The sequence below is a fragment of the Rhinolophus sinicus genome, chromosome 17 (genome assembly GCF_057876585.1).
Source record: "Rhinolophus sinicus isolate RSI-liver-muscle chromosome 17, RSI-T2T, whole genome shotgun sequence".
Classification (NCBI taxonomy): Eukaryota; Metazoa; Chordata; class Mammalia; order Chiroptera; family Rhinolophidae; genus Rhinolophus; species Rhinolophus sinicus.
The window spans coordinates 129,851,862-129,879,604 of record NC_142517.1 but is presented as its reverse complement, the minus strand read 5'-3'; the positions used below and the strand labels follow the sequence as shown (position 1 = coordinate 129,879,604).

General features: G+C 41.8%; 1 protein-coding gene across 1 annotated transcript in view; it reads left to right on the top strand.

The window, feature by feature from the left end:
• The window catches only part of TMEM163 (transmembrane protein 163), a 216,826-nt gene that overhangs the window by 123,179 nt on the left and 65,904 nt on the right, over window positions 1–27,743 (top strand). Inside the window, exons 3-4 of the mRNA XM_019731141.3 lie at window positions 15,936–15,979; window positions 17,339–17,430. Of these exons, the coding sequence (XP_019586700.1) occupies window positions 15,936–15,979; window positions 17,339–17,430 (136 nt within the window). The remainder of the gene's footprint in view (window positions 1–15,935; window positions 15,980–17,338; window positions 17,431–27,743) is intronic.

Below are 27,743 nucleotides of genomic sequence, written 5' to 3'. Positions count from 1 at the left end.
GGGCTTCAGGAAATAAGGTAGTTTCAGTTCTTAATGATTCCAAGCCAGGAGGGTGGGAGAAAAATTGGCAATGTTAGTTTGGAGAGAAATAGCCAGATGTTAGAAGAAACTAGAACAATTCAGGATCCAGTCAAGTTTACAAAATCTTACAACATAATGAACAGTACTAGAATCTAATATCCACAAAAATGTGTTGCTGAAACATTTTTTCCCCTCTAAAATCACCCCGTTTTACAAAAGAAGGCTAAATTAAAACTAATTTGTTTGCAAAATAAGTCTAGTTTCAATAAACTTGGCCTGCTGTTTACATAGGTGCAGTAAGAATAGTAACGAACCATGTAGGCTCTTTCAAATCGGCTTTGCCGGACCTTTTCATAAGGAATCTCAGATTGAACTTTTAAAGACCTCTTGAGAAAGGGTCGAGCGAGATGGTGTGAGATTTCATCATGCTACTCAGAACAGTGTGCAGTTTAAAACTTATGAATTGTTTGTTTATGGGATTTTTCTGATTAATATTTTCTGACCGTGGTTGCACAGGCACTGAAACCACAGAAAGTGAAACTATGGATAAGGGGGCACTACTATATCTGTGTGATGAGCCCCTGAAAAATCCTTGGGTGCTGAGATAGTAACAAGCTTACCTGGTAGACAACTTGTTGCTAGAGAAATTAAGCATGTCCTTTGTGACTTTTCAGGGGAGAGGACTTCTGGAAGCTTGTGCCTGATCTCCTCTGCATTTTGTTCAGTGCACCTTTACCTTTGTTTATTCGGTTTTATATCCTTTTGCTGTAATAAATCTTAGCCATGGATATAACTAGACGCTCATTTCTCTGAGCTCTTCTGGGGAATCACTGAACCTGAGTTTGGTCTTGAGGACATAGGACATAGGTACCCTAAAACTCCCTGAAAAATCTCGAAAGTAGAAATATTTGTGTTATTATTATTTTTTTTTTCTGAGTAAAAAGTATTTCAATACTTTGGGCTCCCTCCCTCCCCCCCAGCTTGGTAGTGAGAAAAGTTCATGGTGGAGGCAAGTGGGTATGAGCTGGCAGAAATCTTCCTGTTCTTTGGTCAAACCATAGCCTAGTTGGCCATTAGATGTGTGCTTTTTATTTTAAGAAAATAAATGCAAGTGAGAAACAGTCATTGTAAAGCAGGGTGTCCAAACTGCGGCCCATGGGCCAACTGCGGCCCGCAATCCATTTTTTATTGGCTCGCAGCAAAATCCAAAAATATATTTAGTTTACTTAAATAAACCAGGTGAGGCAATACGTACTCACCTCGAGTGAGTGGCCTGGCTGTTTGTGTATTTTACCGAATATGGCCCTTGGTGAAAAACGCTGAAAAAAGTTTGGACACCCCTGTTGTGAAGTGCAACAGTAACTCGCGTCAAACGCTGGTTGTCGCTACCAATTCAGTGCCAACAGGAGTTCCCAATTTTGGATGTGGTGAATGGGGAGACTTTGTTCAGTGGAAACAGCTCAGTTGTGAAACAGCCTGAGTGAAACACCTGAATAGTGAGACAGCTTGGTTGTTAGAGCTCTGGCTGGCGTCATAACTCCAGCTGGGGAAACGCAATCTTCGGTGTAAACTGAAATTGCACTCTGTTGAGGCAGAGGTGAAGCTGGCTTATATAGAGAAGAGTACTCACCCCTGTCCCTTATTGATCCTTTTCTATGCAAATGAGGGCTCCAAATCCTCATGGTTTTTTGGTCCAAATAGCACTTGGTCAGAATGGAACCACTGTGATTGGTTGGTAAAGATGCAAATGAGGATATAGCTGTGCAGCTGTAATTGGATGGAGAAAGTCTCAGTCCTATTGGTCAAGTTTCAATTCTGGGATCTCTCTTACCAGGGTGGACTCAGATGGCAGACATACAGTGTAGGAGGCTGTGGCTTTTTCCTGAAATGCACCATGCATGAAGAACCTCTGTAAACAATGGCTGCCAGACTCTGGTTATGAATTTGAGCCCAATTAACCAAGAGGGGTCCTTTTTGGCAGGTATATTCTTCTTGGGGCCAGCACTAGGCAATACTATTTCAGCCATTATCCTATTATTAATAGCTCTGTGTGTATGTGTGCGCGCGTGCGCGTGAATTTTACACATTGGTGTATTTTTCTATGTTGTTGAATTGGATATAATTGGATTTTTAAGATTGAGGCTATTTATAATTTGAGGGGAGCTTATTGTTTGATGAAGTCCTCCTGTGAATTGATTCCTGATTTATCTTTGAAGCGAAACCAACATAAGTGGGGAGTAGTGTGAGCCTTAGCATCCAGTGTTCTGATTGAAAGAGATGTGTGCATGTTATAGCAATCAAGAGGGTTCCATTTACTAGCAATAGAAATCCCTCATATTAGTTTAAGTGAAATAAGTGAGAACATAATTACAGAATGCCATTGGCCAGATCCATGGCCTCAAGCAATGTTGTCAGATTTTGTTTCTCTCCATCCCCGCCTCCTTCCTTCTCTCTCCTGTCTTCTGTGTCACCTTCATTCTCAGGCTGGCTCTCCAATCTATGGTGGCCTTGAATTGTCCCTCAAGGCAGGGTCAGCTTAATATCAACTACCTATACTGAGAAGGGACAGGACTCCACCACCACCAAATATATATATATATATATATATATATATATATATATATATATATATTCTTTTACCAGAAGAAGGAAGAAAGAAGAATAAGCAAAAACAACTCTCCAGTATATGTGTTCATATGAATACTTTATTCACTCACTACCTTTTGCAGCATTATAAATCTTTTTTAAGAGCTTAATATCATCTCATAATATGAATCCTTGATAAGTTATTAAATCACTGCCTTACTAATGGACGCCTGAGTGGTTAATGCTTTGTTATTATACATCTGTAATGAACACTCTTGTATGTATTCTTTCTGCACCTGTGCCAGTATAAGTATAAAATACATTTCTCAAAGTAGAACTGCTGCGTTCAGTAAATGTGTATCTTACATTTTGCTAAACACCTTCAAGTTTCCCTTCAAAGAGGTTTCCTCACTGACGTTGCCTGAGAGGATTTGTATCCCCATACCCTTACCAACACCCAGCATTTAAAAAATCCTTTTAGTTTTGCCCTTTTAATAGGTGAAATGAAATGATGTTTTTTTTAATTCAGTTTTGCCGTCTTATGATTTATTGGTTGTTTTAAATTTTTTTTTTCTGAAATTCCCTATTCATGTTCTTTCTTCACTTATCTTTTAGACTCTTGGATTTTTTTAAAACCATGATTTGTAAGTATTCCTTTTAAAAATTAAAGTATAATAGATATATAGATGTGTGCACAGATCAAATTTGTGCAGTTTGATGCGTTCTCACAAAATGAACACACCTGTGTCACCACCACTCACACTCACTCATCTTTTCACCTCAGAAGCCCTTCTCCTGCCCGCTTGTAGTCACCACTCCCTGCCCAAGAGGTAACCACTACTACACTGAATCCTACTCTCATCCATTGCTTTGTCTGTTTTTGAATATTGTACAAACAGAATTATAAATAGATTACCTGTCCAATGAGTGCTTTTACTTTTGCCTCCCTTTCCCCTTATCCTTATTTGTTGAGATTCATCCATGTAGCTGCAAGTAGGTATAATTCATTTATTGTCACTGTTGTATAGTATTTATCGGGTGAATCTACTACCCATTTATTTATCCATTCTACGTTGAACATTTGTACTGTTTCCAGTTTTGATAATTATGGATACTGCTGCTGTGAACATTTTTGTAAGCATCTTTTGTTAGCCATATGTATGCATTTTTAGGGACTATATATCTAGGAATGGAATGGCTGGGTCATAGTGTATGATTAGTTTTTATAGATACTGGCAAACAGTTTTCTAGGTGTCTGTATTAGTTTACACTTCCATCTGCAGTTTTTAAGAGTTCCAGTTGGACTGCATCCTTGCTAATATTTAATAGTGGTCAGCCTTGCTAATATTTGAAAAGGTATCTCTGGTTTTAATTTTATTTTTCCTGGTTACTAATGAAGTTGAGCATATTTTTATGTTTATTGGTCATTTCTGTATCATCTTTCATAAGGAGACTGTTAAGTTTTTGGTTCATTTTCCTATTGGGTTTTTTTCTTCTTTCTTTTTGATCTGTAAGATTTCTTTGTATCTTCTGGATCTAGTCTGCTGGTTGTTGTAAGTATTGTAAATATCCTGTCCCACTCTGTCTTGCTGTTTCGCTTCTAATGGGGTCTTGCAATATAGTTTAATTTACTGATTTTTTTCTTTTATGATGAATGCACTTATGTTCTGTTTAGGAAATCTTTTCCTTCCACCAAGATTAAGAAAATATTCTTCCGTATTGTATTTCAGGTATTTCCTGTGTTGTTTTGTACTTAACGTATCTACAGCTCATCCAAAATTTGTGTGTGTGTGTGTGTGTGTGTGTGTATGGTGGGAGGTAGGGTCAATGACTCAGGACCATTTATTGAAAAGACCTCTCCCTCAGTGTACTTGAGGAATTCCTTTGTTATAAATCAAGTGACCATCTATGTTTAGCATCTATGTTCTTTCGTTCTGTGGTCATTTTGTTTTTCCTTGTGCCAGTACTGTTCTATCTTAAGCACCATAGCTTTGAAATAAATCTTGATATCTGGTAGTGACTATCTTCCAGTTTTGTTGCTGTTCAGTATTGTCTTGGCAATTCTTTTTTATTTTTTTATTTTATTAAATTTATTGGGGTGACAATTGTTAGTAAAATTACATAGATTTCAGGTGTACAATTCTGTATTACATCATCTATAAATCCCATTGTGTGTTCATCACCCAGAGTCAGTTCTCCTTCCATCACCATATATTCGATCCCCGTTACCCTCATCTCCCACACCCCACCCCCCTTACCCTCTGGTAACCACTAAACTATTGTCTGTGTCTATGAGTTTCTGTTTCTCATTTGTTTGTCTTGTTCTTTTGTTGTTTTTGGTTTATATACCACATATCAGTGAAATCACATGGTTCTCTGCTTTTTCTGTCTGACTTATTTCGCTCAGCATTACACTCTCAAGATCCATCCATGTTGTCACAAATGTTCCTATATCATCTTTTCTTACCGCCGAATAGTATTCCATTGTGTATATATACACCACAACTTCTTTATCCATTCATCTATCGAAGGACATTTTGGTTGTTTCCATGTCTTGGCCACCGTAAACAAAGCTGCAATGAACATTGGAGCACACATGTCTTTATCTCTAAATGTTTTCAGATTTTTTGGGTAGATACCCAGGAGAGGGATTGCTGGGTCATATGGCAATTCTATTCGTAATTTTTTGAGGAACCTCCACACTTGTCTTGGCAATTCTTGACTCTTCACTTTTCACCTAAACTTTAGAATCATCTTATCAATTCTCTCATAAAAAAATTGATAGAACTTTGATTGCTAATATTGAGTCTAATCCATGAAAATGGTATATCCCTCCATATGTTCAGTCTTCTTTAATTTCTCTCAATAATGTTTTATTATTTTCCTAGTAGAGGTCTTATACATTTTTTATTAATTATTCCTGGGTATTTGATTTTTATGCTGTTAAAAAGAACATCTTTTTATAATTGCATTTTCTTACTGTTAGTGGTTAAGATAGAAATAGTTGGTACTTGTGTATTGACTTAGTGTCTGGTAGCCTAATGTGTTGCTGAATTCACTTATTCATTCTTTTTGGTTCCCTGATTCCGTCTGCCAGTTTGCCAGAACCTCACTGTTCTAATAATTGGGGCCTTATGGAGACCTAGGGCATGAAGGGAAGCAGCATGCAGCTTTAATTTGAGTGTCACAGTGCTTTACATTTAATCTTGATAGTCTACCTCGGGGAGCATCTCTCTGCCTTGTGAGCAAGAGAAAACTGCATGTCAGATAGTGCAACCTCTGCTCCTCTCATTGAAAATGCCATTGGTTTTCTAACTACCTGATTCTTAACAGTGGCTGTCTGAGCAATTACTCCTTTGGTTCTACCTACCTTGCTGTTCAGTGTGTGGAATATGGGGAAAGGGTTTAAGAGTAAATGCTGCAGCTCACTCCCCAACTTGGTGTTACATATAAGGGATAATATTTGGGTTCTTGATGAATGTGCCATTTGAACTCTGCATAAGATTTGATTGAGGTATGTTATCAGCTCTCAGCATCTTCTCAGTGTAATGTAAATTTTAATGTATTTGGCACATACTCTTTATAACTCGTGGTTTGAGGTTGGCCTTTTCCTGGTTTCTTTGATCATGTTCTTTCTCTGGTTTTCCGTGCTCCTTGTTGCTTTGGTGGGTTTTATAGAGGTGAGCAGAAGGGAGGGAAGGAGGGGAGAAAACGTCTTTATTCTGCCAAGTTTAACTTTTATTCTCTGAGTGATTTTAATGGTCTTCTAATGACTTTGATTAGCTCAGATGGGTAAATATTTATTTAGCACCATTTTTTTAAGCCAAGTTTTTGAAGTCTTATTCAGTGCATTCCTGTTTCTCATAACATGTTCTATTTTTTTTTTTTTTTAAGTTCCTTAGCAGTTCTTTAAACTAAAGTGGTATGGTGTCAGCGGAGTCCGACAAAGGGCCATCTTAGTGACCTGGCAAGGATGACCTTAGGTGGCAACATCCATGCCTTTGCTAGTTCTAGTTGCCCATAGTACTAGCTTTTGGTTCTGGCATGAATTAATCATTGCAGGTTAAGTAAAAGCCAGACATTATTATTAGGGTTTAGAAATCCCGCAAGCATTTATTGAGCACCGACTATGTGCTGGTACTTTCATAGACTCTGGGGATATAGAGTTGAATACAATGTAATCCCTGACTTCAAGTTTGCATATGCTGCTTGGAGAAGACCCAAGGATCTGTTCTGTGTGATAAAAGGGGAGTGCTTTGGGTGCCAGAGGAGAGACACTGAGCTGAGTTAGAAATAATGGACTGAGCATGAGCATTCAAACTTCAAATTCCCAGCAACCAGAACCGCAATCACAACAGAAGGCTAGAAAAGACAAACCGTGAGGGTTCTGTTTTATAAAAATTGCCACTATCTCTGTTTTTGATTCAATGAATGCTTTATTTAGTAGGCAAAAGCAGCAGTGTTCTGTGATTAAGGGATAGTTAGGGCTTTCAGAGGCGTATTTCATCAAATCATTGGGCAAATAACTACTGTATCCTCAGCTTATCATAGCAGTGTGTGGCATGTAGTAGTAGATGATTAATAAGCATTTGTTGTTTATTGAATGAGAATGGTGAGCTCAGGTGCCTCTGTTGGTCTGGACAGGGTGCGTTGCAGGACAGGGTTTGAGTGTACTCTGAGGACGCCTGGTCAGCCTGGGCAGGGACTTGGCCAGGCCTACTGCCCACAGGAAATCACGGGAAACCACAGCACAGGCAGGAGTAAAATTATGTGCAAGGGAGACTATGCAATTGACATTCAGTAGAAACCGTGCTTTCACCAATAGTTCTGGCAAGTGAGGTCTTGGGAATGAATGTAGCACCAAGTGAGGGTGGGTTGCTTCCTCCATTGAAAATAAGTCTTGATTATCATAAACATTCATAAAAGTTGGGTAACCATGGCTTCAAGCAGCCCTTCCTCCTCTTTATTCCCAGTTTGTAGAAGAAGCAAAGTAAAAGTGTCCTGTGCGGTTGAAGGAACTTCAACAAGAAAAGCTGGGCTCTTGGCATTTTGTCTTGAAGCTGGTACCGTCTGTGTGTATGACCTCTGAGAACCTGTCTACCCTGGGTCTCTTCCTGTTAAGTGACAGTTGTCCCGCTCACATTCCAGCAATACAGATTCCCACTGTGGAATGAGGGTCAGTGTGCTTCCTGCTACGCTGACTGAAGCAAAGTGAATATATGGTGTGTTGGAGGCAGCGGGGGTGCCCTGGTCCAAGGTGGAGACTCTCCTTGGGTTCTCATTCTGATTTTTTTTTCTTGTGCACAATTATGGGCTTGCTCATGGCTTTCTGGGTTCAGGGCTGTTCTTGCTCGTCCCATAAGCCTAGGTCTTTGTCATTTACAGATGATCCAAGTTCATCTTAAAAGAATGGTCCTTAGAAAGGCTGGTTTCCCACTTGTACCTCATAGAGTGCTGGCTGCCACTCCATTTTCTCAGGGAATGGCTGCCTGGAACACAACTGGGTCTCTTGGAACGATGAACGCTTAGCTTTCTCCCTGAGGACTCTGTTTGCTGCAAGTGGGTGCTAAGGTGTTACTTCAGTCAATCAATCAATTAAAGAACCAGTCAATCAGAATGCTTTCATGTGCTCAGGCACCGATCTAGGCATTTGGGAGCCATCAGGAAACAAAGCAGAAAAACTTCCAGCCTTTGTAGTGATTGCATTCTACTGGACCGAGGGGGCAGAGATGGTACACAGTTTTCATAGAGACGTAGTCCAGCAAGTTTGTGGTAGAGGATGATATGTGCTCCAGATAAAGAAAATGCAGAGCAAGATGAGGAGGAGCTAAGTGTGGGAGCTCGGGCAGGTTGCAGCATTAAATAGCGGGGACAGGACAGGCCTATGAGCTGAACTTTGACCAGAGTCATAAAGGAGACGAGGGAGTGTCCGGTTGGAACCTGGGGTAAGAACTCTTCAGGCAGAGGCCTGAGTTAGAGCCCAGCCTGGCAGGAGCATGCCGGGCTGTGGGAGGTCAGGGAGGAAACCTGCGGGGCTAGAGTGGCATGAGCAGGTATGACAGGTAGGAGGAGAGGTCAGCCCATGGTACCTCAACCATTGTAAAAACTTTGGCCTTTACCCAGAGTGCAACAGGTCGAACCACTCTGACTGTGTGTCAAGAATGCTTGAGCAGAGAGAGGTACAGGCAAGGGGCCAGTTAGGAGGATATAGGGGTGCAGGCAAGACATGTTGGTAGTTGCTTCCTGTTGTAAGCCTGAACACCAATGCATCTTTCATTGCACAGTGGCCCAGGTCACTATCAAATGATCCTCTGTGCCCCCAGAGCAGTAGCTCAAGGGCAATATCTTACCACCTCTTTAAGCCCACTTTTGTTGTGGGTTACGCAGGTTATTGCGGGGGAGGGACTGTGTGGCCACTTTATGTACATGACCACCCACCTCTTGGTCAGACAAAGAGAGGCTTATGATCATCCCTGAGGTCTTGGCAAGGGTTTGCCTGTCTGCAGACAGGTGGAGCCCCGGAGGCTGGGTGGGCAGTGTTCATAGCCTGCCTGGAGCCAATGAGTGGTCCTCAGGTTCTACAGAAGGCAAAGAGCTCTCAAAGAATGGCACAGGCTTTGAGCCCCACAGTCTATGGGGCAGCTCTTTGTAATTTGCTGAGAGCCAGACCTTACTGTAGGAAATACTGGAGGCTGCTGTTCATGTAGCACAATGAATATTGGCCAGGCATTTGCTGGGAACTGCAGAGATGGAGGTGAAACGACTGTCCTTTCCCTTAAGCTGCTCAGAGGCTACATCTAAAGTCCCATACTTAGGCACAGTGGGTCAGCCAGCTACCCAGAGGCGTCAGGCAGGTGAGCGAGGCCAGCTGGGTCTAATGCTGCAGGTCAAACAGGTACCCAACAGCACATGCCCCATCCAAACAGCACTGGCACCTCTGGGAAGAAGGGACAGTCCAGTGTCAGCAGATCTCAGTTTTTCCAGAGTAGCCAAACATCTAGGTGTTCTCCCTCCCTCCCTCCCTCCCTCCCTCCCTCCCTCCCACCCTCCCTCCCTCCCTCCCTCCCTCCCTCCCTCCCTCCTCTCTCCCTCCTTTTAAACTTGTAAGGGCTACTGATTTAAAAATGCTGGTAATCTATTTTAATTTGAATAATATTGTATAGATCAAAACCAAAAACTTCCACATTTCATCCTCAGGCCCCCGTTTTGCAAATTTCGGTTTAGGCAGATAAACTAGAAAGGGAAGTCCCTGTGCTGCAGCTGAAGATGAGTGGTTTTATGCGCTACGCGGAGGTTTAGTTGATTCGTTTTTCAAACTGCTTCGTCCTCTTTCCCTTCAATGATGGCTGAACTCAACAACTTATCACCAATTTTTGTAGTGGTTATAATCTTGTTTGAGGGTGAGAAGGTCTGGAAGTTACTGGAGGTTCTGTCGAAGTGAGTTAGAGTGTAAATCAATTAATTTTGACCCCTCTTAGCTGTACCTCTTTTCTGCCTACATTGCAGCAAGTGTGATGAAGGTGGGTATTGGAAAGTTGGCTTCGCAAGTTGGGTTAGTTCCATGGCTCTGGGTGAGGTTGTTGCCAGGCGTCACTGTGACAGAGGTGGTCTAATTAAAGTGGGATTGATTTATTAACAGAGCGTTACTGGTCACAGAATTTAGCAACTTGGAAGTGTTATGGGACTCAGGGTATTGCTAAAAAGTGCTAAGGCTCAAGGTAATTATTGCCTGATTTTGGAGAGAATGACAGATGGGTCCTCGTTGTTGCTATAAATCTAGCCTGTAATTGAAATAGTGTTCTTTGTTTGACGTTGTTGAAGGGCTCTGGCCTTGACCCTCAGTTGCCTTGCTGGCACTCTTGCGTCTCCGTGCATTTCCAAGGCACTTTGTCTGAACCTCTGCAACCCTCCCACAAAGCCTGATGGTTATTCAGCTGCTGGATTTGCATTTGGCTTTGCCCTCACAATAGGTTGCCTGGGTCTCTTCATTTTCCAGCTGTCTTTCTGTTTGAATTTGAGTTTCCAGCTGACATGCTTTCTGGCTTGAATGTGACTTAGTTAAAGAAGGTCTGGTCTTTAACTAGACCTGTATAAATATTTATTTAAGACTTCTGTTTTATGTGTGCTTCTGGGAGGGTGGCTGTTCTTATCCCCTTGCCACATAAATGGAAGTAGAGTGTAAGACAAGCAAAAAACCTGGGAGACAGGAGCTCCCTTAGACAGGGAGTGACATTTTGCTTGTGTTCCATACCCTGGCTTGCCTGGCCCTCCACCATGCTCTTGTGAACTGTTTGGGGAATTAGCAACCCGCTCATGTATGTGAGTTGGCCTAGAGAGAGGAATTTCAGAAACTTAGATATAATAAAGACATGTAGCCAGAAGCATTCATGAGGTCACAATACAGATCACTCCCAGATGTGCATCATAGATCTGGTTTCTGCTTTTCTATTGTAGATCTTTGGCTATGTTTTTATGAGTTGGGCATTCACCCGCCCCCCCCCCCCCCAACAGAATAGATTTCTTGTTTTGATTTGAATGGTCCTATGTAATGGTTATAGAAAATGTGGAAAATACCAAAAAAGTTGAAAGGAAAAAAAATCCACTCACATATTCCCACCCATCAAATATTAACCACTGTTATCAGTTGAGAGCTTTTGTTTCTAGTTGTTTTCAATGATTTTTTTTTAAACATGGTTGTATTGTAAAGCTAGTTATAATACACATATCGTCCTGTATCTTGTCCTTTTCTACCTACTTTTTTCCTAAAACAATAGGGAAATCTCATAAGTTTCCTCTTCTTCCCTTTGCTTCAGACAAAATGGCCTCACACATGCCAGGAGTTCCACCTCAGGTCCTTTGCATGGACTCTTCACGTTATCTGGAAGAGTATCTGGAAGAGTATCACACTATCTTTCCTCTCAGTGCCTGCATGGCTCACTCCCTCACCTCCTCTAAGTCTTTGTTCAAATGTCACCTTCTCAGTAAAGCCTTTCCTGATCTCTCTATTCAGTTTGCACCTATATTATTAGTCAGAATGCGTCCTGACCTGGATCCCTTCTTTCCCATGGCACCCAGTACTGATGGCACCAACATATCACTATCTGTTCATTATCAATATCATTATTCTAATTAATATGCTAACATAAGCATTAACCAACATTTTTAAATGTAAGCATTTTTAAATAGCTACATATAGCTTTTTTTTTTTTAATGGACCATACTTGAATCATCACTCCACAGCTGGACATTTAGGTTATGTCTAGTGTTTTGCTATGATAAAGTGCATAAACCTACTCTGAACCTTTTCTGTATAAAGTATTTTTTCACTGTTTAGACATTAAAAGAGATCCTTGGACATGGGGTTACTGGGTCAAGGTATTTTATATTAAGACATTTGGCTGCAAGTGATTCAAACTCAACTCAAACTGGCTTAAGCAAATGAAAGGGAATTAGTGGCTGATATATTTGAAAAGTATAGGGGTGAACTTCAAGTAATGCTCATTCCAGAGGTTCAGTCCATGTCATCAGTGGTCTGATTTGTATCTCTTTAATCTCTGCTTTCCTCTGTGTTGCTTCATTCCGAGACAGCCTCTCCACATTTAGGGCAACATTGCTGCCTTAAACACCTGTTTTCATGCTACCAACGCTACAATCTCCTCTTAGAAAGACATCCCCTCCCCAGTGTTTTCAGCAAAAACTCAGGACAGGTTCTCCTTGGCTCACATTGTGCCATCTTTGAATCATTCACTTTGGCCATAGGACACAGATATACTAGAGTGGGGATAATGAAGGCATCCCACCCAAAACACATAGTCTTAGGGTCAGGGAGGTACTGTTTCCCAGAGGAGACCCAGAGTGCTCTTACCTGGGGAGTGGGAATGGGAATGGATAATGGGCGGGCCCCAAACTACTGATCTTCATTTTGCTTATGAACATTTTAAGGACTCTGTGTCTTAGTTTTTTTTTTTTTTTTCCAAAGAAGAATAAAGAAGAAGATAGCATGGAAAGTGAGGGGCACTCAGTCACACCCTAAGCGTGCATTTTGGGTGTGTAAGGCCAGCTGGACCACATGGCAGTCTCCATCCACTCTCACCACTAGGCAGGAAATGGGCCTCAGCTCCCTGGGGAATGAGGCTCCGATGGCCTGTAATTGCATGCCTCATGGGCTGCTGGAGGCCACTGGCTCCCTAAGTGCATATTTAAATTATGAGCTATGGAGACAGGTTCCAAATGTGAGGAGCAGAAACGTTCTTGAAACTTTTCCCTGCGGGATTCTGACCGCAGTGCTATCCAGATGAATTTGGAGGCTGCTGATAGTCGAGTGCTCCATTCCAGAGCAGCTGCAGTGTTTGTGAAGCAGACTTTGCACTGTCGGCTGGCAGACACAGGACTTCATTACCTTCAGCTCCAGGCCCCCTGCCCTGACTGAGAGCCGTCTTCCTAGGAGAGCTCTGCTGCACGGTTCCCAATGGCCTGTCCACCGACCTTGCCAGCTTGCAGCATTGTTGTCTGAGGTTGAAAGGACCCTTGTCTGTTGTCCACTGTTGAATTTACACCTGCCGTAAAGACACTGCTGAACTTTTGTTGGTGGCTTTCAGCTACCCTTACCCAAGTACATGTGGGGCTTCAAGGGGCACCTACCTTGTAATCTCTGCCTTGGTGGGTCATTCTGGCCCCAGCCTGCTGTTCTCCAAATGGAACCCATTCTTAGTATGAGGGAAGTTGGAAATGTCCTGATGGAAACCCCATAGTTTGCTCTCTTTCTGTGAGAACAGGGGCTGTCTAAACCAATCTGACCCTTTCTTTTGAGTCTGTTCTTATCCCAGAATTCGGATGTGTCACATTTAATTATAGGCCAAAATAAAATTAAGTTATTACTTTACACTCTTCATAAATTCCTATAAGGCTGCTGACCTCTTCCATTCACATCCTGGGCGAATGACTCTTTGCTGTTGTTTCATTTTGAGCACCAGGGAGCTGCTCACCAAGGGAGGCTGGCTGAGGGCCCTTCAGTGGACCCTGGGTTCTCCATGCGATTTTTGTCCTTTTCTCTCTTTCGATCTCATGGGGAGATGAGCTGGAGCCAATTTATAGGTAAATGATGCATGGTCATCCTTCCCTTCTGTGAAGGGCTCTGCGCTAACTTCGAGCACTCTTGCTCACGTTGGCCTTGGTGCATGGGGGACAGAACAGTAGTAATACTCCATTGAGCAGGTTGAACTCACACAAACAGAACTTTCCAATATAATTCTTTGAACGTTTGACATCTTGGGCATTGAGCCAGGGAAACCCACCATTCAATGGCCCGATCCTTTGTTGGAGTCCGGAGTCTATGAGACAAGGGTCTTCCGTCTAATCAAGTGAGAATCCACCTCTTTGAAATCTCAAGCCTGCTGTCTACATGCCTGGTATTACCCAATAATGTGATTAAAACTTTTTAGAGTAATGATTTACTGCTTAGAAAGCAAGCGGTCTTCTGTGCTGGCGAGGGGAGTGCTTTTCTAGCTGTGTTCTCCATCCCATGGTGCCCAGGCCAGATAGACACAAAGCAGGAACTCCAGCTGGGTCACCCTTCTTGATCTGTTGTATATATTGAGCATCTGTGCAAGATGTTAGTGGTATTTCAAAAGATTGTGCACTATTGGTAAAGAAGAAACCCACAAAAAGCATGCAGCTAAGATACTCTAAAAACAGGTTGTACAGGAAAAAACCATATACTCATTTTGACATGTTTCTATGAAAGTTTAGTAAACTAGTTAACAGTGACTGAGCACTTCCTGCAAGCCAGGGTCAGGGCTCTATAGGGCATCTTGGTGCTCAGGGGAACCCCCCACACCAAGGGATTTGCTGCCGTTTTTACACATGCCCATGGGGTCCGTGAGTTGAGTTCTCTGGGAGGGTCCAGTGCCCCTTTGCACTGCACACCTGGGTTGCTGAGAAAGCTACAGTTGGTCACTGCACACAGCTAGCTCTGCCCTTCTCTTTATGCCAGTAAGAGCAGCAGCAGGGCTAACTGGAGCAGCTCATTTCAGAAACAAAGCTGCTCAGGAATTTACTGGATTGCACTACATAGACTGAGGACTGGAGTGTGGCTGAGTCTCAGGAAGAGCTTGGAAACTTCTGGTAGCTGAAGGATTCTCTCTTGCCCCAGAGCTGAGTTTACCCCATATTTTTCTCGCTGCTCCTCAGTCTTCATGGCAAATGATGGCCAATCCTCACTCCAGTGTTTATAGGTTTCAATTCCAACAGTGTAAATTTACCAGCTAGACTCTCTTAGTCTCAATTCCTAATTCACAGAAGATGAGCTATGCTTGCTTCACATGGGGTCAGATGACCGGTTGTGGCTGGGGGCAGGCGTACAAAGCACAGCAGGGCTGTCCAGGGCCCATGCCTGGATCTGATGGGTGGGACAGAGAGCAGGTCCCACAGAAGGGACATGTGTTGAGCTGAGTGGGAGTTTTGACCTTCATGTCCCACGCCTCTCTTACTCCATGAGTGAGCGCTTGCAACACCTTTGCCTGGAACAATCCACTTCAAAGCTTTGCTGACCCACTCATGGGTAGGGTTTCATTTTTTTGGAGGGCGGACATTTGCTTGTTCAATGTGGAGAGCTGTCTTTAAGTCAAAGTGACAACGGTCTGTGAAGCTGGACGTTGCTTTGCCACAGAACAGATCACTGAATTAGACAAAAGTGCTACTCCATTGACTTACCCCTCAAAAGTTAGATTTTTGAATATAGATAATAAATGTTTTAATGATAATTGTTACATCTATATTTGTATACATCTATTGTTTGAGATCATTTGTTATTGTTTTTCTAAACAGTTTTTCTTGAGGTCTACACTGGATTTTAAGCTCTGATGGGCAAGAGTTTCCCACCCCCACCCCAACTGTGTTAGCAACAGCCTGGCCTGTATATGTGGATACCACTAATTACCTTATCCTGGGGAAGTGTGGGTGGTTGTACTTTCACTTTGAAAGTTTAATGTAGTTCCCAGCTCTCTATTTCCTGTTGCTAAATTCTCAAAGTCTCAGCAGTCGTTAGACTGACAACTGCTTAAAATTTTCATTCTGAAACCGATCCTTTGGTGCTCAGAACACACTGGGAAGGGAGGTTGCTGCAGGTGAAGTCTGGAATCTTTTCACTTCACTCTTTGCTTGTTTTAGTTCTCAATTTTTACAACTACAGTTAATTTTTAATTTTATTCTCTTGGAACTTTTCCATTGATGTTTAAAAGGGCATATTAAATATATGAATATACTCACAAATGAGAGAAAATATCCATGAGGTCTTCAAATATTCTGAATCATATTTTCTTTCTTTTTAGCTGTCTCCGTTATGAGGTACAGCGCCTCTGCTTTTGGGTTTGCAGTAAGTAACCTGAAATGTACTTTATGAAGTTTGTACATTTTTCCTGAGCCCACAAATATCACCCTGGCTCTCAGTTAAGAGAGTGGTTAGCAGATGAGAGCTGAGCACGACAAACATACCTTTTAAGGAAATAGCTTCTATAAGAAATTACAATTTAATAGAAGGAAGCTACAGTGATGCTGTATGAGTCTCAAGAAAGATTAGGGGCCACATTTCCCACAACTGATTGAGAGGATGTTTAAGGATTTTAGCCCTTTCCCCGCCCCTCAGGGTTGTAGGTTTAAAAATGGGCACACACTGGAGTGAAGCTTTGCTGGTGCAGGCACAGGTGCTGGCAGTGAAGAGTGGCGCTGCTGGTGCTAGGATGAGTCCGTCTGTAGGCCGACTAGGGGTAACCTGGGTTCCTCGCCTGCTTCCTGATGGGAGTTGGTTAGGGTAGACGGGTCTTGGGTGCTTTATAGGCTAGGCATGTTGAAAGCTTGGGTGAAGCTTCCCCATATCCCTTCAAGAGAGTGCTAATGCTTATAATTTTCCAGATGACAAGTGTGGTATGGCGCAATGGCTCTTACAGCGAGCTCCTGTAAACACCCTTCCTGCGTAGCCTTAGGGTTTCCTGTACTTAAGGGTACGGTTCCTGTTTCTAAGAATAGGTGTTCCTGTTCCCAAAAGTACTTCTTCCCTTTGTTATGAGAACTTCATGTTTTGGGGGTTGCAGATTCTTTTCCAAATCTTTTGAAAGGTGTGAACTGTCTCTCCAGAAAAATGCACATCACACACACATTCACACTCACTCACACTCCTGTCTCTCCCCCTCCACACACCCCCGTTCACTCCTTCATTCAGATAAAAGCATTGAATTTTTGTATATAATTTCCAAATGTCCCAGAACCCTTGGGTGACCCCAACCTTACTCTAGACCCCAGGTAGAACAGTCTCATTGAGAACCAGAAACAGACTGACCCCGAATCTTTTACTTGAGATATACAGGAAAATGCTGAAATTATCTACTTGCCACGGGGAAACAATTTCACATGTCAGAACAGTATAATTTCCCATATCTCCAGAGCGCTGGGAGCCAGAGGCCCTGGGAGCAGACAAACCACGCCACACGGTGCGGTTTCCCAGGCCATGGGAGCAGTGTGAGGTAAAAGGAGGATCTGGCATGTGGGGTGCCCTGGGCTCAGACCCCCAGAAGTCACCTTGAGGAGCGTGAGTGGCCTGCGTCATAATGATGCGAGCCCACCTTGCTCTAAGGCCACCTGCTCAGTTGTTCCGAGTCCCTGAACAGTTGTCTTTTGTCTTCACAGTCATGTCCTATTAACTCTGCAAAACCACTAATGCCATGTCTCCTTCTCCTAGTTTGATGCCATCCTTGATGTCCTGTCATCGGCGATTGTCCTGTGGCGTTACAGCAACGCGGCCGCTGTCCACTCTGCCCATAGGGAATACATGTAAGTGGATTTCCATCTTCTCCCAGCCTGCAGGAGCCTTGCAAATGAAGGCTACATAATTAGGTTGTCAGCACAGCTTACCCTGCAGCTTTGGTCCCAGTGACAAGAATAAGGTCCCCAGATTGCCTTTGAGAATGGCTGGTGTGATATCAGCCACATGATAGGCCCCTTCTGGTATGGTCAGAGAGATGGGGTGTCCCTTTCTAATCCTCTCTGTTCTCTGCTATTTAGTCTGGAGTGAGTATCTGTATGCTCATTTGTCAGTCTATCAGTTTTTCCATCTATCCATCGATCTGTCAATCCATCCATCATTCCATCCTCTTTCTCTTTGTGTTGGAATCTTTGTTACTTTGAATTTTTATGCATTTTGCTTTCTAAGGAAGATGAGTTCTCCAGTGTAATTTACAGAAGACATCTTGAGGGCATTTTAAATTATTCTATTTGTCTTCCATCCTTGTCTATGTTGGAGGATATTGCTTGCCCCAGTCTCCACATCCTGTGAAGGATGATTTGTCTTTGAGGGATTTGTGTTTGTGACCATAAAACATGTGTCTTTTCTAACTTCTAGCTCTTTATTCCATTTGTAATCCTCAGGGTGATAACAGCACAGGTTCCAGAGTAAGATTTCTTGGCTTTGAATCTCAGCTCTCCAACTTGTTATTTCTGTGATCGTGGGAAGCTAACTGCTCTATGCCTTGTTTCCTCATCTGGAAAAGTAGGAAAACAATTCCTCCTTTAAGGGTTATTGTGGTGATTATATGAGTGAAATATAATGATCACAATATAATACACACACACACACAAACAGTGTTTGGCATGTAGTTAAGTAAACTTTAGCTGCCATCATTATTAATCATTAAGGGAACTCCCCTGGGGCTGAGCCACCACTGTAGGGTGAGAGTTTTGCCCCACCTCTGTAGCCTTTCAACAGTTGAAGATAAATGAGTAAATGTGCCTTGCTGTGGTTTGTGGTGGTGCCCAGACAAAAGGCACTCTTAGTGGGGATGCTATGTCATGCTCAAACATACAAATGTTGTTCGAATACAAATGTTGGGTGCCTGGGGACTCAGATAGTAATATATCTGAGATTGTGTGTGTCAAATGGAAAGCTTTTGAAAGATGACACCATAATTGACTTGCAAATGTGAATACATTTAAATTTAGCTCATCATTGGGTTTAGGTAGAGCAGAAAAACTTCTTTAAGTGTTAAATATTTCTCTTAATGTACTTTAATTCTTTTAACAAATATAGTTAAAGTATCAAATTTATGATATCACAGATGATATTGTTTTGGATAAGGTTAACTTTTTAAAAAGTGAGTCAACTTGTGGTTGCAAATAATTAAGCAAATAATAGTAGTAAAGCGGTTTTGTAATATTTCAAATGATGATACCATAATGACCAAAGTTGAATTAACACTTGTCTAGCCAAAAGAACAGCTGATGCATCCACCCAAGCTGTTGGCTTGCTGTTATTTGAGAAATGGAGTGAGAATCTAGACAGAACCTAGAGATATGCTCACATTTCAGGAGCTAGTCCCTCCCCTGTCAGAAGAACTTATATTCTTTGGTTCTACAGCTGTGTGGTCCAATACAGTAGCTTCTAGTAGCAATTTTAGCACGTGTATGTGGCTGGTACTAAGAGGTGTTGCAGGTGTAAAATACACATCAGATTCAAAAGATGTAGAAAGAAAAAAGAATAGACATTTTATTAATAATTTAAAAAATATGGATTATGTTTTGATATAAGAATATTTTGGATCTATTAAGGTTAAATAAACTATTACAATTAATTTTGCTTGCTTCTGTTTATATTTTTAATGTTGGTTTTAGAAATTTAAAATTACGTATACGATTTATATTATATTTCTTTTGGGCCTTGCCCTCAAAAGAGAAAGCTCTTCCTTCTGCCTTTTGTTATTTTAGATTCAATAATTCAGAATTTGATTTGCAATTCTAGAAAGAATTGAGTTCAGTGTTTCTCAGTTTCTTTCCTCTAATTTGCTTATTTTTAATCTGATTTTCTTTAAGCTAAAATGAGTTTCTTACATCTTCTATACAAAGCCACACATTCGGTTGGGATCTCTGTGAGTATTTGCCAGGTAGCCTGAAGTTCTTCCAAGTAAGATTGTTAACAATCAATGTCTTTGGTCTCACTGTTCTTCATGATCCCAAAGCAGATACTGTTTCTTAAAAATGTATACCTATATTAATACCCATAAGGCAAAAACTCAGAGGAGTTGTTTTGATAATTCACAGATAATAGTTCATGCGATGATGCCAGTGAATTCATTCGGAGACTCTTAATCTAGAGATTAAAACGATACTCACAGTCCTCTATTGTTGGTTTTAGTTGAAAGTTTTAATCTCTGGCTCATTCCATGTAAATTAAAAATTCATGAAATCACCACCAGCTGAGAAACTGATGTTTGCATATTAATGAGCATGACTGAATTATGAGAGGCAGAGCTAGGAAAGCTATTGGTTTTCAGTTACTTGCTGGAGAATAATATTTGAGAGAATCGGGAAGTACCCAACTGGTTCGTAGGTAATTCTTCTAATTTTTCCTACTTTGGCTGTAAGCTTCAGAATGAATCTTGAGCTTGGACTTTCCAATGCGAACAGAATAGATGCGTTCCTCAGCCTTGCCACCTGCTGACTGTAGATGTGACGGGGTGTTTGGTGCTCAGAGGAAGACAGTATGCCTTCAGCACCACCACAGAGCAGAGCCCCAACCAATAGTTTTGCTTTATACTTTTTTTATTGTAATAAAAAACACGTAATGTTACCATCATAAACATTTTAAGTGTATAGTTCAGTAGTCTTAAGTATAGTTGCATTGTTGTGAACATATCTCCAGCATTTTTTCACCTTGCAAAACTGAAACTATACTCATTAAACAACACCCAATTACCCTCTCTCCCATCCCTTGGCAACCACTATTCTGCTTTCCATTACTATGAACTTGAATACTGTATGTACTTCATATAAGTGGAATCATACAGTATTTGTCGTTTTGTGACTGGCTTATTTCTCTTAGCATCACGTCCTCAAGGATCATCCATATTGTAGCATATGTCAGAATTTCTTTCCTTTTTAAGGCTATTTAATATTCCACTGTATGTATATAGCACATTTTGTTTATCCATTCATCTGTTGATAGACATTTGGGTTGCTTCTACCTTGGCTATTGTGAATGCTGCTATGAACGTGAGTGTACATATATCTCTTCATGACCCTGCTTTCAATTCTTTTGGATATATTCTCTGGATGGTTTTTTTGAGGAACCTCCATACTATTTTCCATAATAGATGGTCCATTTTGTAACCCTACCGGCTAGTTATTTATTTCAAAAAGCTCCAAATTTGATTAGTCACCTTCTTTTGGGGAATGTATGTGTGGAGTAGGCAGACCATCAGTTTTACTCATGGTCAGGGATTTCAACAGGTGAGTAAGATACAAAGAGGGGTAAGGGAGTCAAGTTTGTTTGAAAGGAAGGGATTCTAAGAACACACCAGAATGACCAAACTGGGTAAGGAGGGATGGGAGGTTGATGGCAAGGTTAATGAATAGTCCTCATGGATTAGAAGTGTTGCTTAGCTCGACAATTGTGGGTGGCGCTGATTTGAGAGTGGGGTGCTAAAATCCAGGACTTCACTGGTGGTCCATTTATTGTTATGGATTTAGGATAGGAGTGGATGGCTGAGGTAGGGTGAGGACCAAATGTCATTTGTGAGGCTAGGAGTTGGCTGGATGCTCCAGCTGAGACTGAGGGAATGTTTGCAGAATTTAGGGAGGAGATGAAGGGGTTGGAGCAGGTGCTGTTGTCCTCAGTGAATGAAGGAGAGAGGCCAGGAGGTTGGGTTAATGACAAGAAGATATACTGGGTGATTTAGTCTGCACATAACTAGGAGTATTGAGGGAGAAAGCCAGAGCTTTGGTTTGGCATTCAGCGGGACGAAGTCAGGCTTTGAGATGGTGGATGAGAGCAAAAATGTTGCCTCCACTTCAAGGGACGGGAAGGCCACGTCCTCAGGGAACAACCAGGTTTTATTAGGCAAAGAGGTGAATGGAAGAGTCGGAAAAGAATCTGAAGATGTAGAGACTGGGAGTAGGAAGGGAGCAGGGCCACACAGGGTGACATGGAGGAGTGTCATTATAAGGCTGGGGTGGTGATGGTTGTCCTGGTGACAGTGGATTGCTACCAGGCCACTCAAGAGAATGAAGCACTATGTGGCCACTTACATTGTGATCTCCAAGGTTCATTCAGTGAAGAAAGCTTGGAGCAAAAGAGTGTTTAGGGTCTTTTCTCATTTGTTTTAATACAAGAGGTTCGCATCCACACACACTTGTTTGGACATAGAAACTGTCTCTGCAGGGATACAAAGGAGACTGGCAGCAGTTTCGCCTCTGGGAGGGGGCGTGGGGACAAACAAAGGAGAGGAGACATTTTCTTTCTGTCCTTTAGGCCAGAGCTGTCCAGTAGAACTCCCTGGGATAGTGGACGTGTTGTGTGTCTGCACTGCCCCGTATGGCAGCCATTAGCCACATGTGGCTATTGAGTACTTGACCTGTGGCTAGAGGGACTGAGGAACTGGATTTTTAACTTTATTTAATTTTAATTAATTAAAATTAAAAGTCACATATGACGAGTGGCTACTATATTGGACAATGCTTCTTTAGCAGTTTGATTTTTTAAAAAAAATTTTAAAAATTGTTTTTCAGTTACAGTTGACGTTCAATATTATTTTACGTTAGTTTCAGGTGTACAGCATAGTGGTTAGACATTTATATAATTTATGCAGTGATCCCCCCATTAGTCTAGTGCCCACCTGGAACTAGACATGGTTGTTGCAACATTATTGACTATATTCCCTATGCTGTATTTTACTCCCCCTGACTATTAATAACTACTAATTTGTACTTCTTAAACCCTTCACCTTTTTACTCAGTTCCCAACACCCCCCACTGTAACCATCAGATTGTTCTCAGTATGTGAGTCGGTTTTCTATTTTGTTTGTTTGTTTATTTTGTTCTTTAGATTCCACGTGTAAGTATGACCATTTTTAATCCCAGTTTTTAACAGCAGACAAAGTTGTTAATAAATCAAAGTCCAGGGGATTTGGAAATGAGAGAAAGATACTGAGGGGGGGAAAGGAGGTGCTGGAGGTGGAGGGTGGGGTAGACATTAGTATGGGAGGAATTGGCAAGGCCGAGTGACACAGGGCATTTCACGCCTGTCTTAGCGATTCTCAGCCCTGTGTACCGCATGAGGCGACAGGAAATACAGCCTCCTGCTGCCATCAGCTGTGGAGGGCCATGGGGATGCTTGCATCGGAAGGTACAGATTGGCGCACGTTGGGGGCCTGTGGCATTTTACATATGATCACAGCACAGGTGGGAGGCCCTGTGGAGGCTCCCCAGGCCCAGCTGTCTCTTTGGGCCATGGGTCAGCTCCCTGAGATGGAGAGGTGGAGGCAAGTGGGAGGCTGCTCCCCTGTGCTGGTTTCTAAGTCTGCAGCACTGAGGCAAAACCTCAGCCCGGGAGGCCGTTCTCGTGTTCCAAGGGGACCTCCAAATGGCATTATGCTCAGCAGCAGATAGGAGAGCTCTGGAGAGGATATTCTTAGAGAGGCATAAATCTTTTGTGTATCTTCTCATGTGAAATAAATGGGGAACATTGGTTCTCACCCAGGCAGGGTATTAGCTCCGTTTTCTTTGCCAATTTGCTGAGTCAAATGCTTGGCCTGAAAACTACCAGTTGACAAGATAGGCTTGATCATTGGTTTCAGCTCTATCCATATTGCTTTTGGAAATAGCTCCAGAAATTAAAACAGAAAAGTCACTGATTCGGTTAAGAAGTGTCTGATCTAAGTAGACTGCAAAGGTTATGAGTTATACCAAGAACATGTTAAAATAGTACCACCTCTCCCCCTCTTCTCATGTGATATTCGATCTGGCCCTACCTTGAGGACTCTGGGAAAGTGCATCGCATTTCCTCCATGTTTGTCTAGTGCTGTTAACTTTACAAAGCTCTTGAGTGTATATTAGCTCAAGAGCAGACATTGGACTGGAAGAATAAATAACCTGGAAGGTATCCTCAGTGACTGATGAGAGCCAGTGTAGAAGGCAGAGCCTTGACAGCAGGGCTTCAGCTCATGGCCTTGAATAGTTTGGATTTAGTCTTGCTTGAGGGCAGAAGGGAGTTGCCTTCCGCTGTCATGAAAAGGACTTGTGAAACCTGCCACAATACAGACATAGCATTAATGGTTGTGGTGATGTGGGCAGGGTATATTAGAATAAGGAGTGTTGGGTTCCTTGGACCCTGTTCGGAGTAGAATTGTGTCCCCCCAAAACATATGTTGAAGTCCTGACCCGCAGTACTGCAGAATGTGACCTTATTGGGAAACAGGGTCTTTGCAGTAACACTGCGTTAGATGAGATCCTGACCCAGTATGACTGGGGTTCTTGTAAGATGAGGAGAAGAGACAGAGAGACACATACAAAGAGAAAATGACCATTTAATGATGTGGGCAGAATTTGGAGTGGTGTATATACAAGGCAAGGAACACCAAAGATTGTTGGTAAACAATGGAAGCTGGAAGAGGTAAGGCAGGATTCTGTCCTCCAAGTTTCAGAGGGAAGGTAGGCCCGCTCACACCTAGATTTCAGACTTCCAGCCTCCAGAACTGTCAGAGAGTAAATTTCTATTGTTTTAAGCCACCTAGTTTGTGGTGCTTTTACAGCAGCCAGGGGAAACTAATACTGACCCTGGGAAAAGTTCTCTGTCAGACCTGCACTCACCTGCTTTGTGACCTTAAGTGATTGATTAATCTTTCCAGAACTCTGTGTTCTTGTGTATGAAAGTGGGGAGGACTATGATAACTACCAATTGTGGTAAAGATTAAACCTGATGTTGAATGAAACATTGGTATATGCTCAAAAAAATCTTAGATCATTTATTTTTCCATTGCTAGAGTTTTGAAAATATTGTTTAATTAGTCATACTGGGATAGTTTGAAATTGTCTACCCTGTTGTTTTATTTTGATTTTCAAGTGCACGGGATAAAAGAATTTGCAAAAAAAATTTTAAAACTCAAACACACACTTTGGCATATGTAGAAATTTGCTTTTAACCTCAAGACATAGGGTAGTAGTATAGTGAGGTGATGAAAGATTATTCCTTGGTTTCCTGATTTTATGCCCCCACATCCCGTCCACTCAAAAGAAATCTGGAGCAAGACAGAGCAATACATGATTATAGTGAAATGTTGAAATTCATAAAGGTGCAAAGAATACAGTAAAACTCACTTGTTATAGGGCCTCCCAGAGCTAACATTTTGCATGTGTAATTTATATATACATACATACATACAAACACACACACACACACACACATACACACACACACACACACACACACACACACACACACACACACACACACATATTTAAACCTAAATAGAGATGTTGTTCATATACCCTTTTGAAAAGCTGGGTTTTTTCCACTTATCACCATGTTTTGAATATCTTTCCATTGTAGGGTAGAGATGTTATTTTTTGAGAGGTATGTGGTATTCTGTGTACAGATTGAACATATTTTGTTTAAACAATTTTCTGCTAAAGACGTAGGTTGTTTCTAGTGTCTTGGGGTTAGAAACAACCCAAAATAACTGTCCTCAAACGTTGGTGGTATTCTAATGCTTGTCCTCTTATTTCTTTAGGATAAATTACTAGAAGTCTGAGTCAAAGAATTTGCTAACTTACAATTTTGATGCCCAATGTCAAACTTTGCTCGAAAAAGGTCTGTTTATTCACCTTCACCAGCACTAAGTGTTATAATTCTTTTTTGATCTTAGCCACTTATCCAGGTATAAAATTGAATTCTTCATGTTAAGTTGCATTTCTTTAGTTACTGGTATAGTTGAATATATTCTTATATGCTTTTATGGCAACTGTATTTCTTCAGGGAAATGGGTGTCCAGAATTTTAGATGAGAATTTGAAGACTTTTATTTCTGTTTTGGGACATTTCCCAGACTCCAACTACTAGAATTTAGGTTAGTAAAGAAGTACAACTTAATAATAGAGCAGATCCTTCCGTCCCCACCCCCAACCCCCTGTTCTTTTTCTTTTTTGCAGTGCCTTTTTTTTTCCTTTCCTAGATCTAATTACCTGTATTTGATTTATGTATTGGTATCTTTGTTTATTGTCCATAGCCTTCACAAGATTTGAAGCTCACAAAGGCAAGGGTATTCCTTAACTATTTTATTCTTTCCACCCCCAATCCCTAGGACAATGCCTGGTATTTAGTAGATGCTCATCAAAGAGTGCAGAATGAAAGATTGAACTATGGAACCCCATCATCTTATGGAAAGTTTTGATATCTTTTATGAAGATGATAATAAGTATTTACTGAGCACCTGCCTTTGTGTTAGGTAGAGGTATTATTTAACACCTGGTAGCGACGGTAAATATTGTTCCTGAAGGCTCATGGCTAGAACGGAAACATCTGCTGTTTGAACCTAGGTCTTGCTTGCTCTGAAATTTGCTTGTAACTATTATGCCACTTCTCCAAATGATCACTTGTGTGTCTTGGTTTTGCCAAATGTTTTATCCCCCCTGCCCCCTCCACATCCTCCTGGAAATGCCCCTTCCTAGAAATTAGCTGCAACTCAAAATTAGTTGGCAAGAGAGGGAACGTGGTTATGGATCCGGATGAATTAAGAGCTATAAAATTATCCAACTTGAAAGGCAGTCTTGGGCTTTGGTTCTGACTCTGCAAGGTGGGAAATGGTTGGCAGTTGGCCAGACATGGATGAACTTTCTGGGCAAGGGTTGGCATTCCCAGGAGCTCGTAGTTCATGTCTGGCATCTCCTGGCAAATGGTTGCCACGGCAAGCACTGCAGCCCTCCCATGTCTCAAAGGCCTTGCAAATGAGGACATTGGTGTTGGCTGTAGCCTGGAATTGTCCCATGCTCTTTGAAACTTTGGTTCCTGTTTTCAGGCCACGCTGGCACCTGGGGAGGGCCTGCTCCATCCTGGGCTGAGGGCTTTGCCATCAAGGAACAGGAATCCACCTTTGTCCACGGCTGTGGCCTCTCCTTTGGCACCTGCTGCCAGGAGAAGGCATTTGCTGAATGGAGAATGCCAGAACCCAGCACTGTGGATATTTCGCCCTAAGGAGGGTCACCCTTTGGAAACTTAAGCCTGGAGGTCACAGGTTTGTCATCCTTCCACTCTTGGCTACAGCAGCATTAAACCACTGTCTGTGCTTTCAGGTGAATGGACTTAAGTTCAGGAGCCCTCTTTGCAGAGGTGAGATTTGAGGGAGTTGAGAATGAGGTCATGCTCTCATCCCATTCTCACAGCAAAACTCTGTGGGCTTGATTTTTCCAGTTGCCTTTAAAGTTTTAGGGTCAGAGTTTTCATGGCCTAGTTGTTCTCCCTGCAGTCTCCAAATTTTGTCCTGTGTGTTAACTGTTGAACATTTTTAATTCAATTTGACTTTGCATAGTACTTGCCACTGACTACTAATCAAAACCAAAATGTTGATGTTGGTTATATCTATGATGACTTTCTTCTTTAACACTTTTTGCATTTTCCAAAAAATATTTCACAAGGTACATGTGTTATGTTTGTAAGCCTATCAAGCCTACTTTTTTCCCTTTTGGAAAATACAAAAGACAAGCCAGTCTAGGAACAAAGATTAAAACTCTCATCTCCTATGTTGATCCCCTTTCTATGATTATCCTACCGAGGGCTGGTCTACTTACTTCAGTACCACCAGGTGCTTTTCTAGACGATTACTTCTCTCATAATGGGACCCAGCACAGTACATGCAGCCTTCCTTTGAGGGTCTGTGAAACTGCATTGATTAGAATTCGGGTGGCTTTTCCCCCTCATCTCCTGCCTTTTTCTAAATAGTTGTACCCTTTGTGACCTTTTAGTCAGCATGGGTTTTACATGCTCTCTCTATATGATTCAGCTTATTCACGTCACTAAATAGAAGGCATCTAAAGAAATGCTTGAGTTTTGTTTTTGTTTTGAATAGTTTCTACCTGCCTTAAAACTTGTTATGAGAAACAAATGAGGTAATATTACTAAGTTACTTGGCACAGTTAGGGTTTCCAGGTGGGAATTCCGGCCTATTCTCAGGAATTTGTTTTGCTTTCCCATTCCCAAATCCTGAAAAAAAGTTGGTTGGGAAATCGGGAAAATCAGCTCCTTGAACTCAGCAATTCCCATGATGGGAAATAAACGTACTACTCACAATGTATCTCTTAGACATTTTTCCTATTTATCGCTAGGGT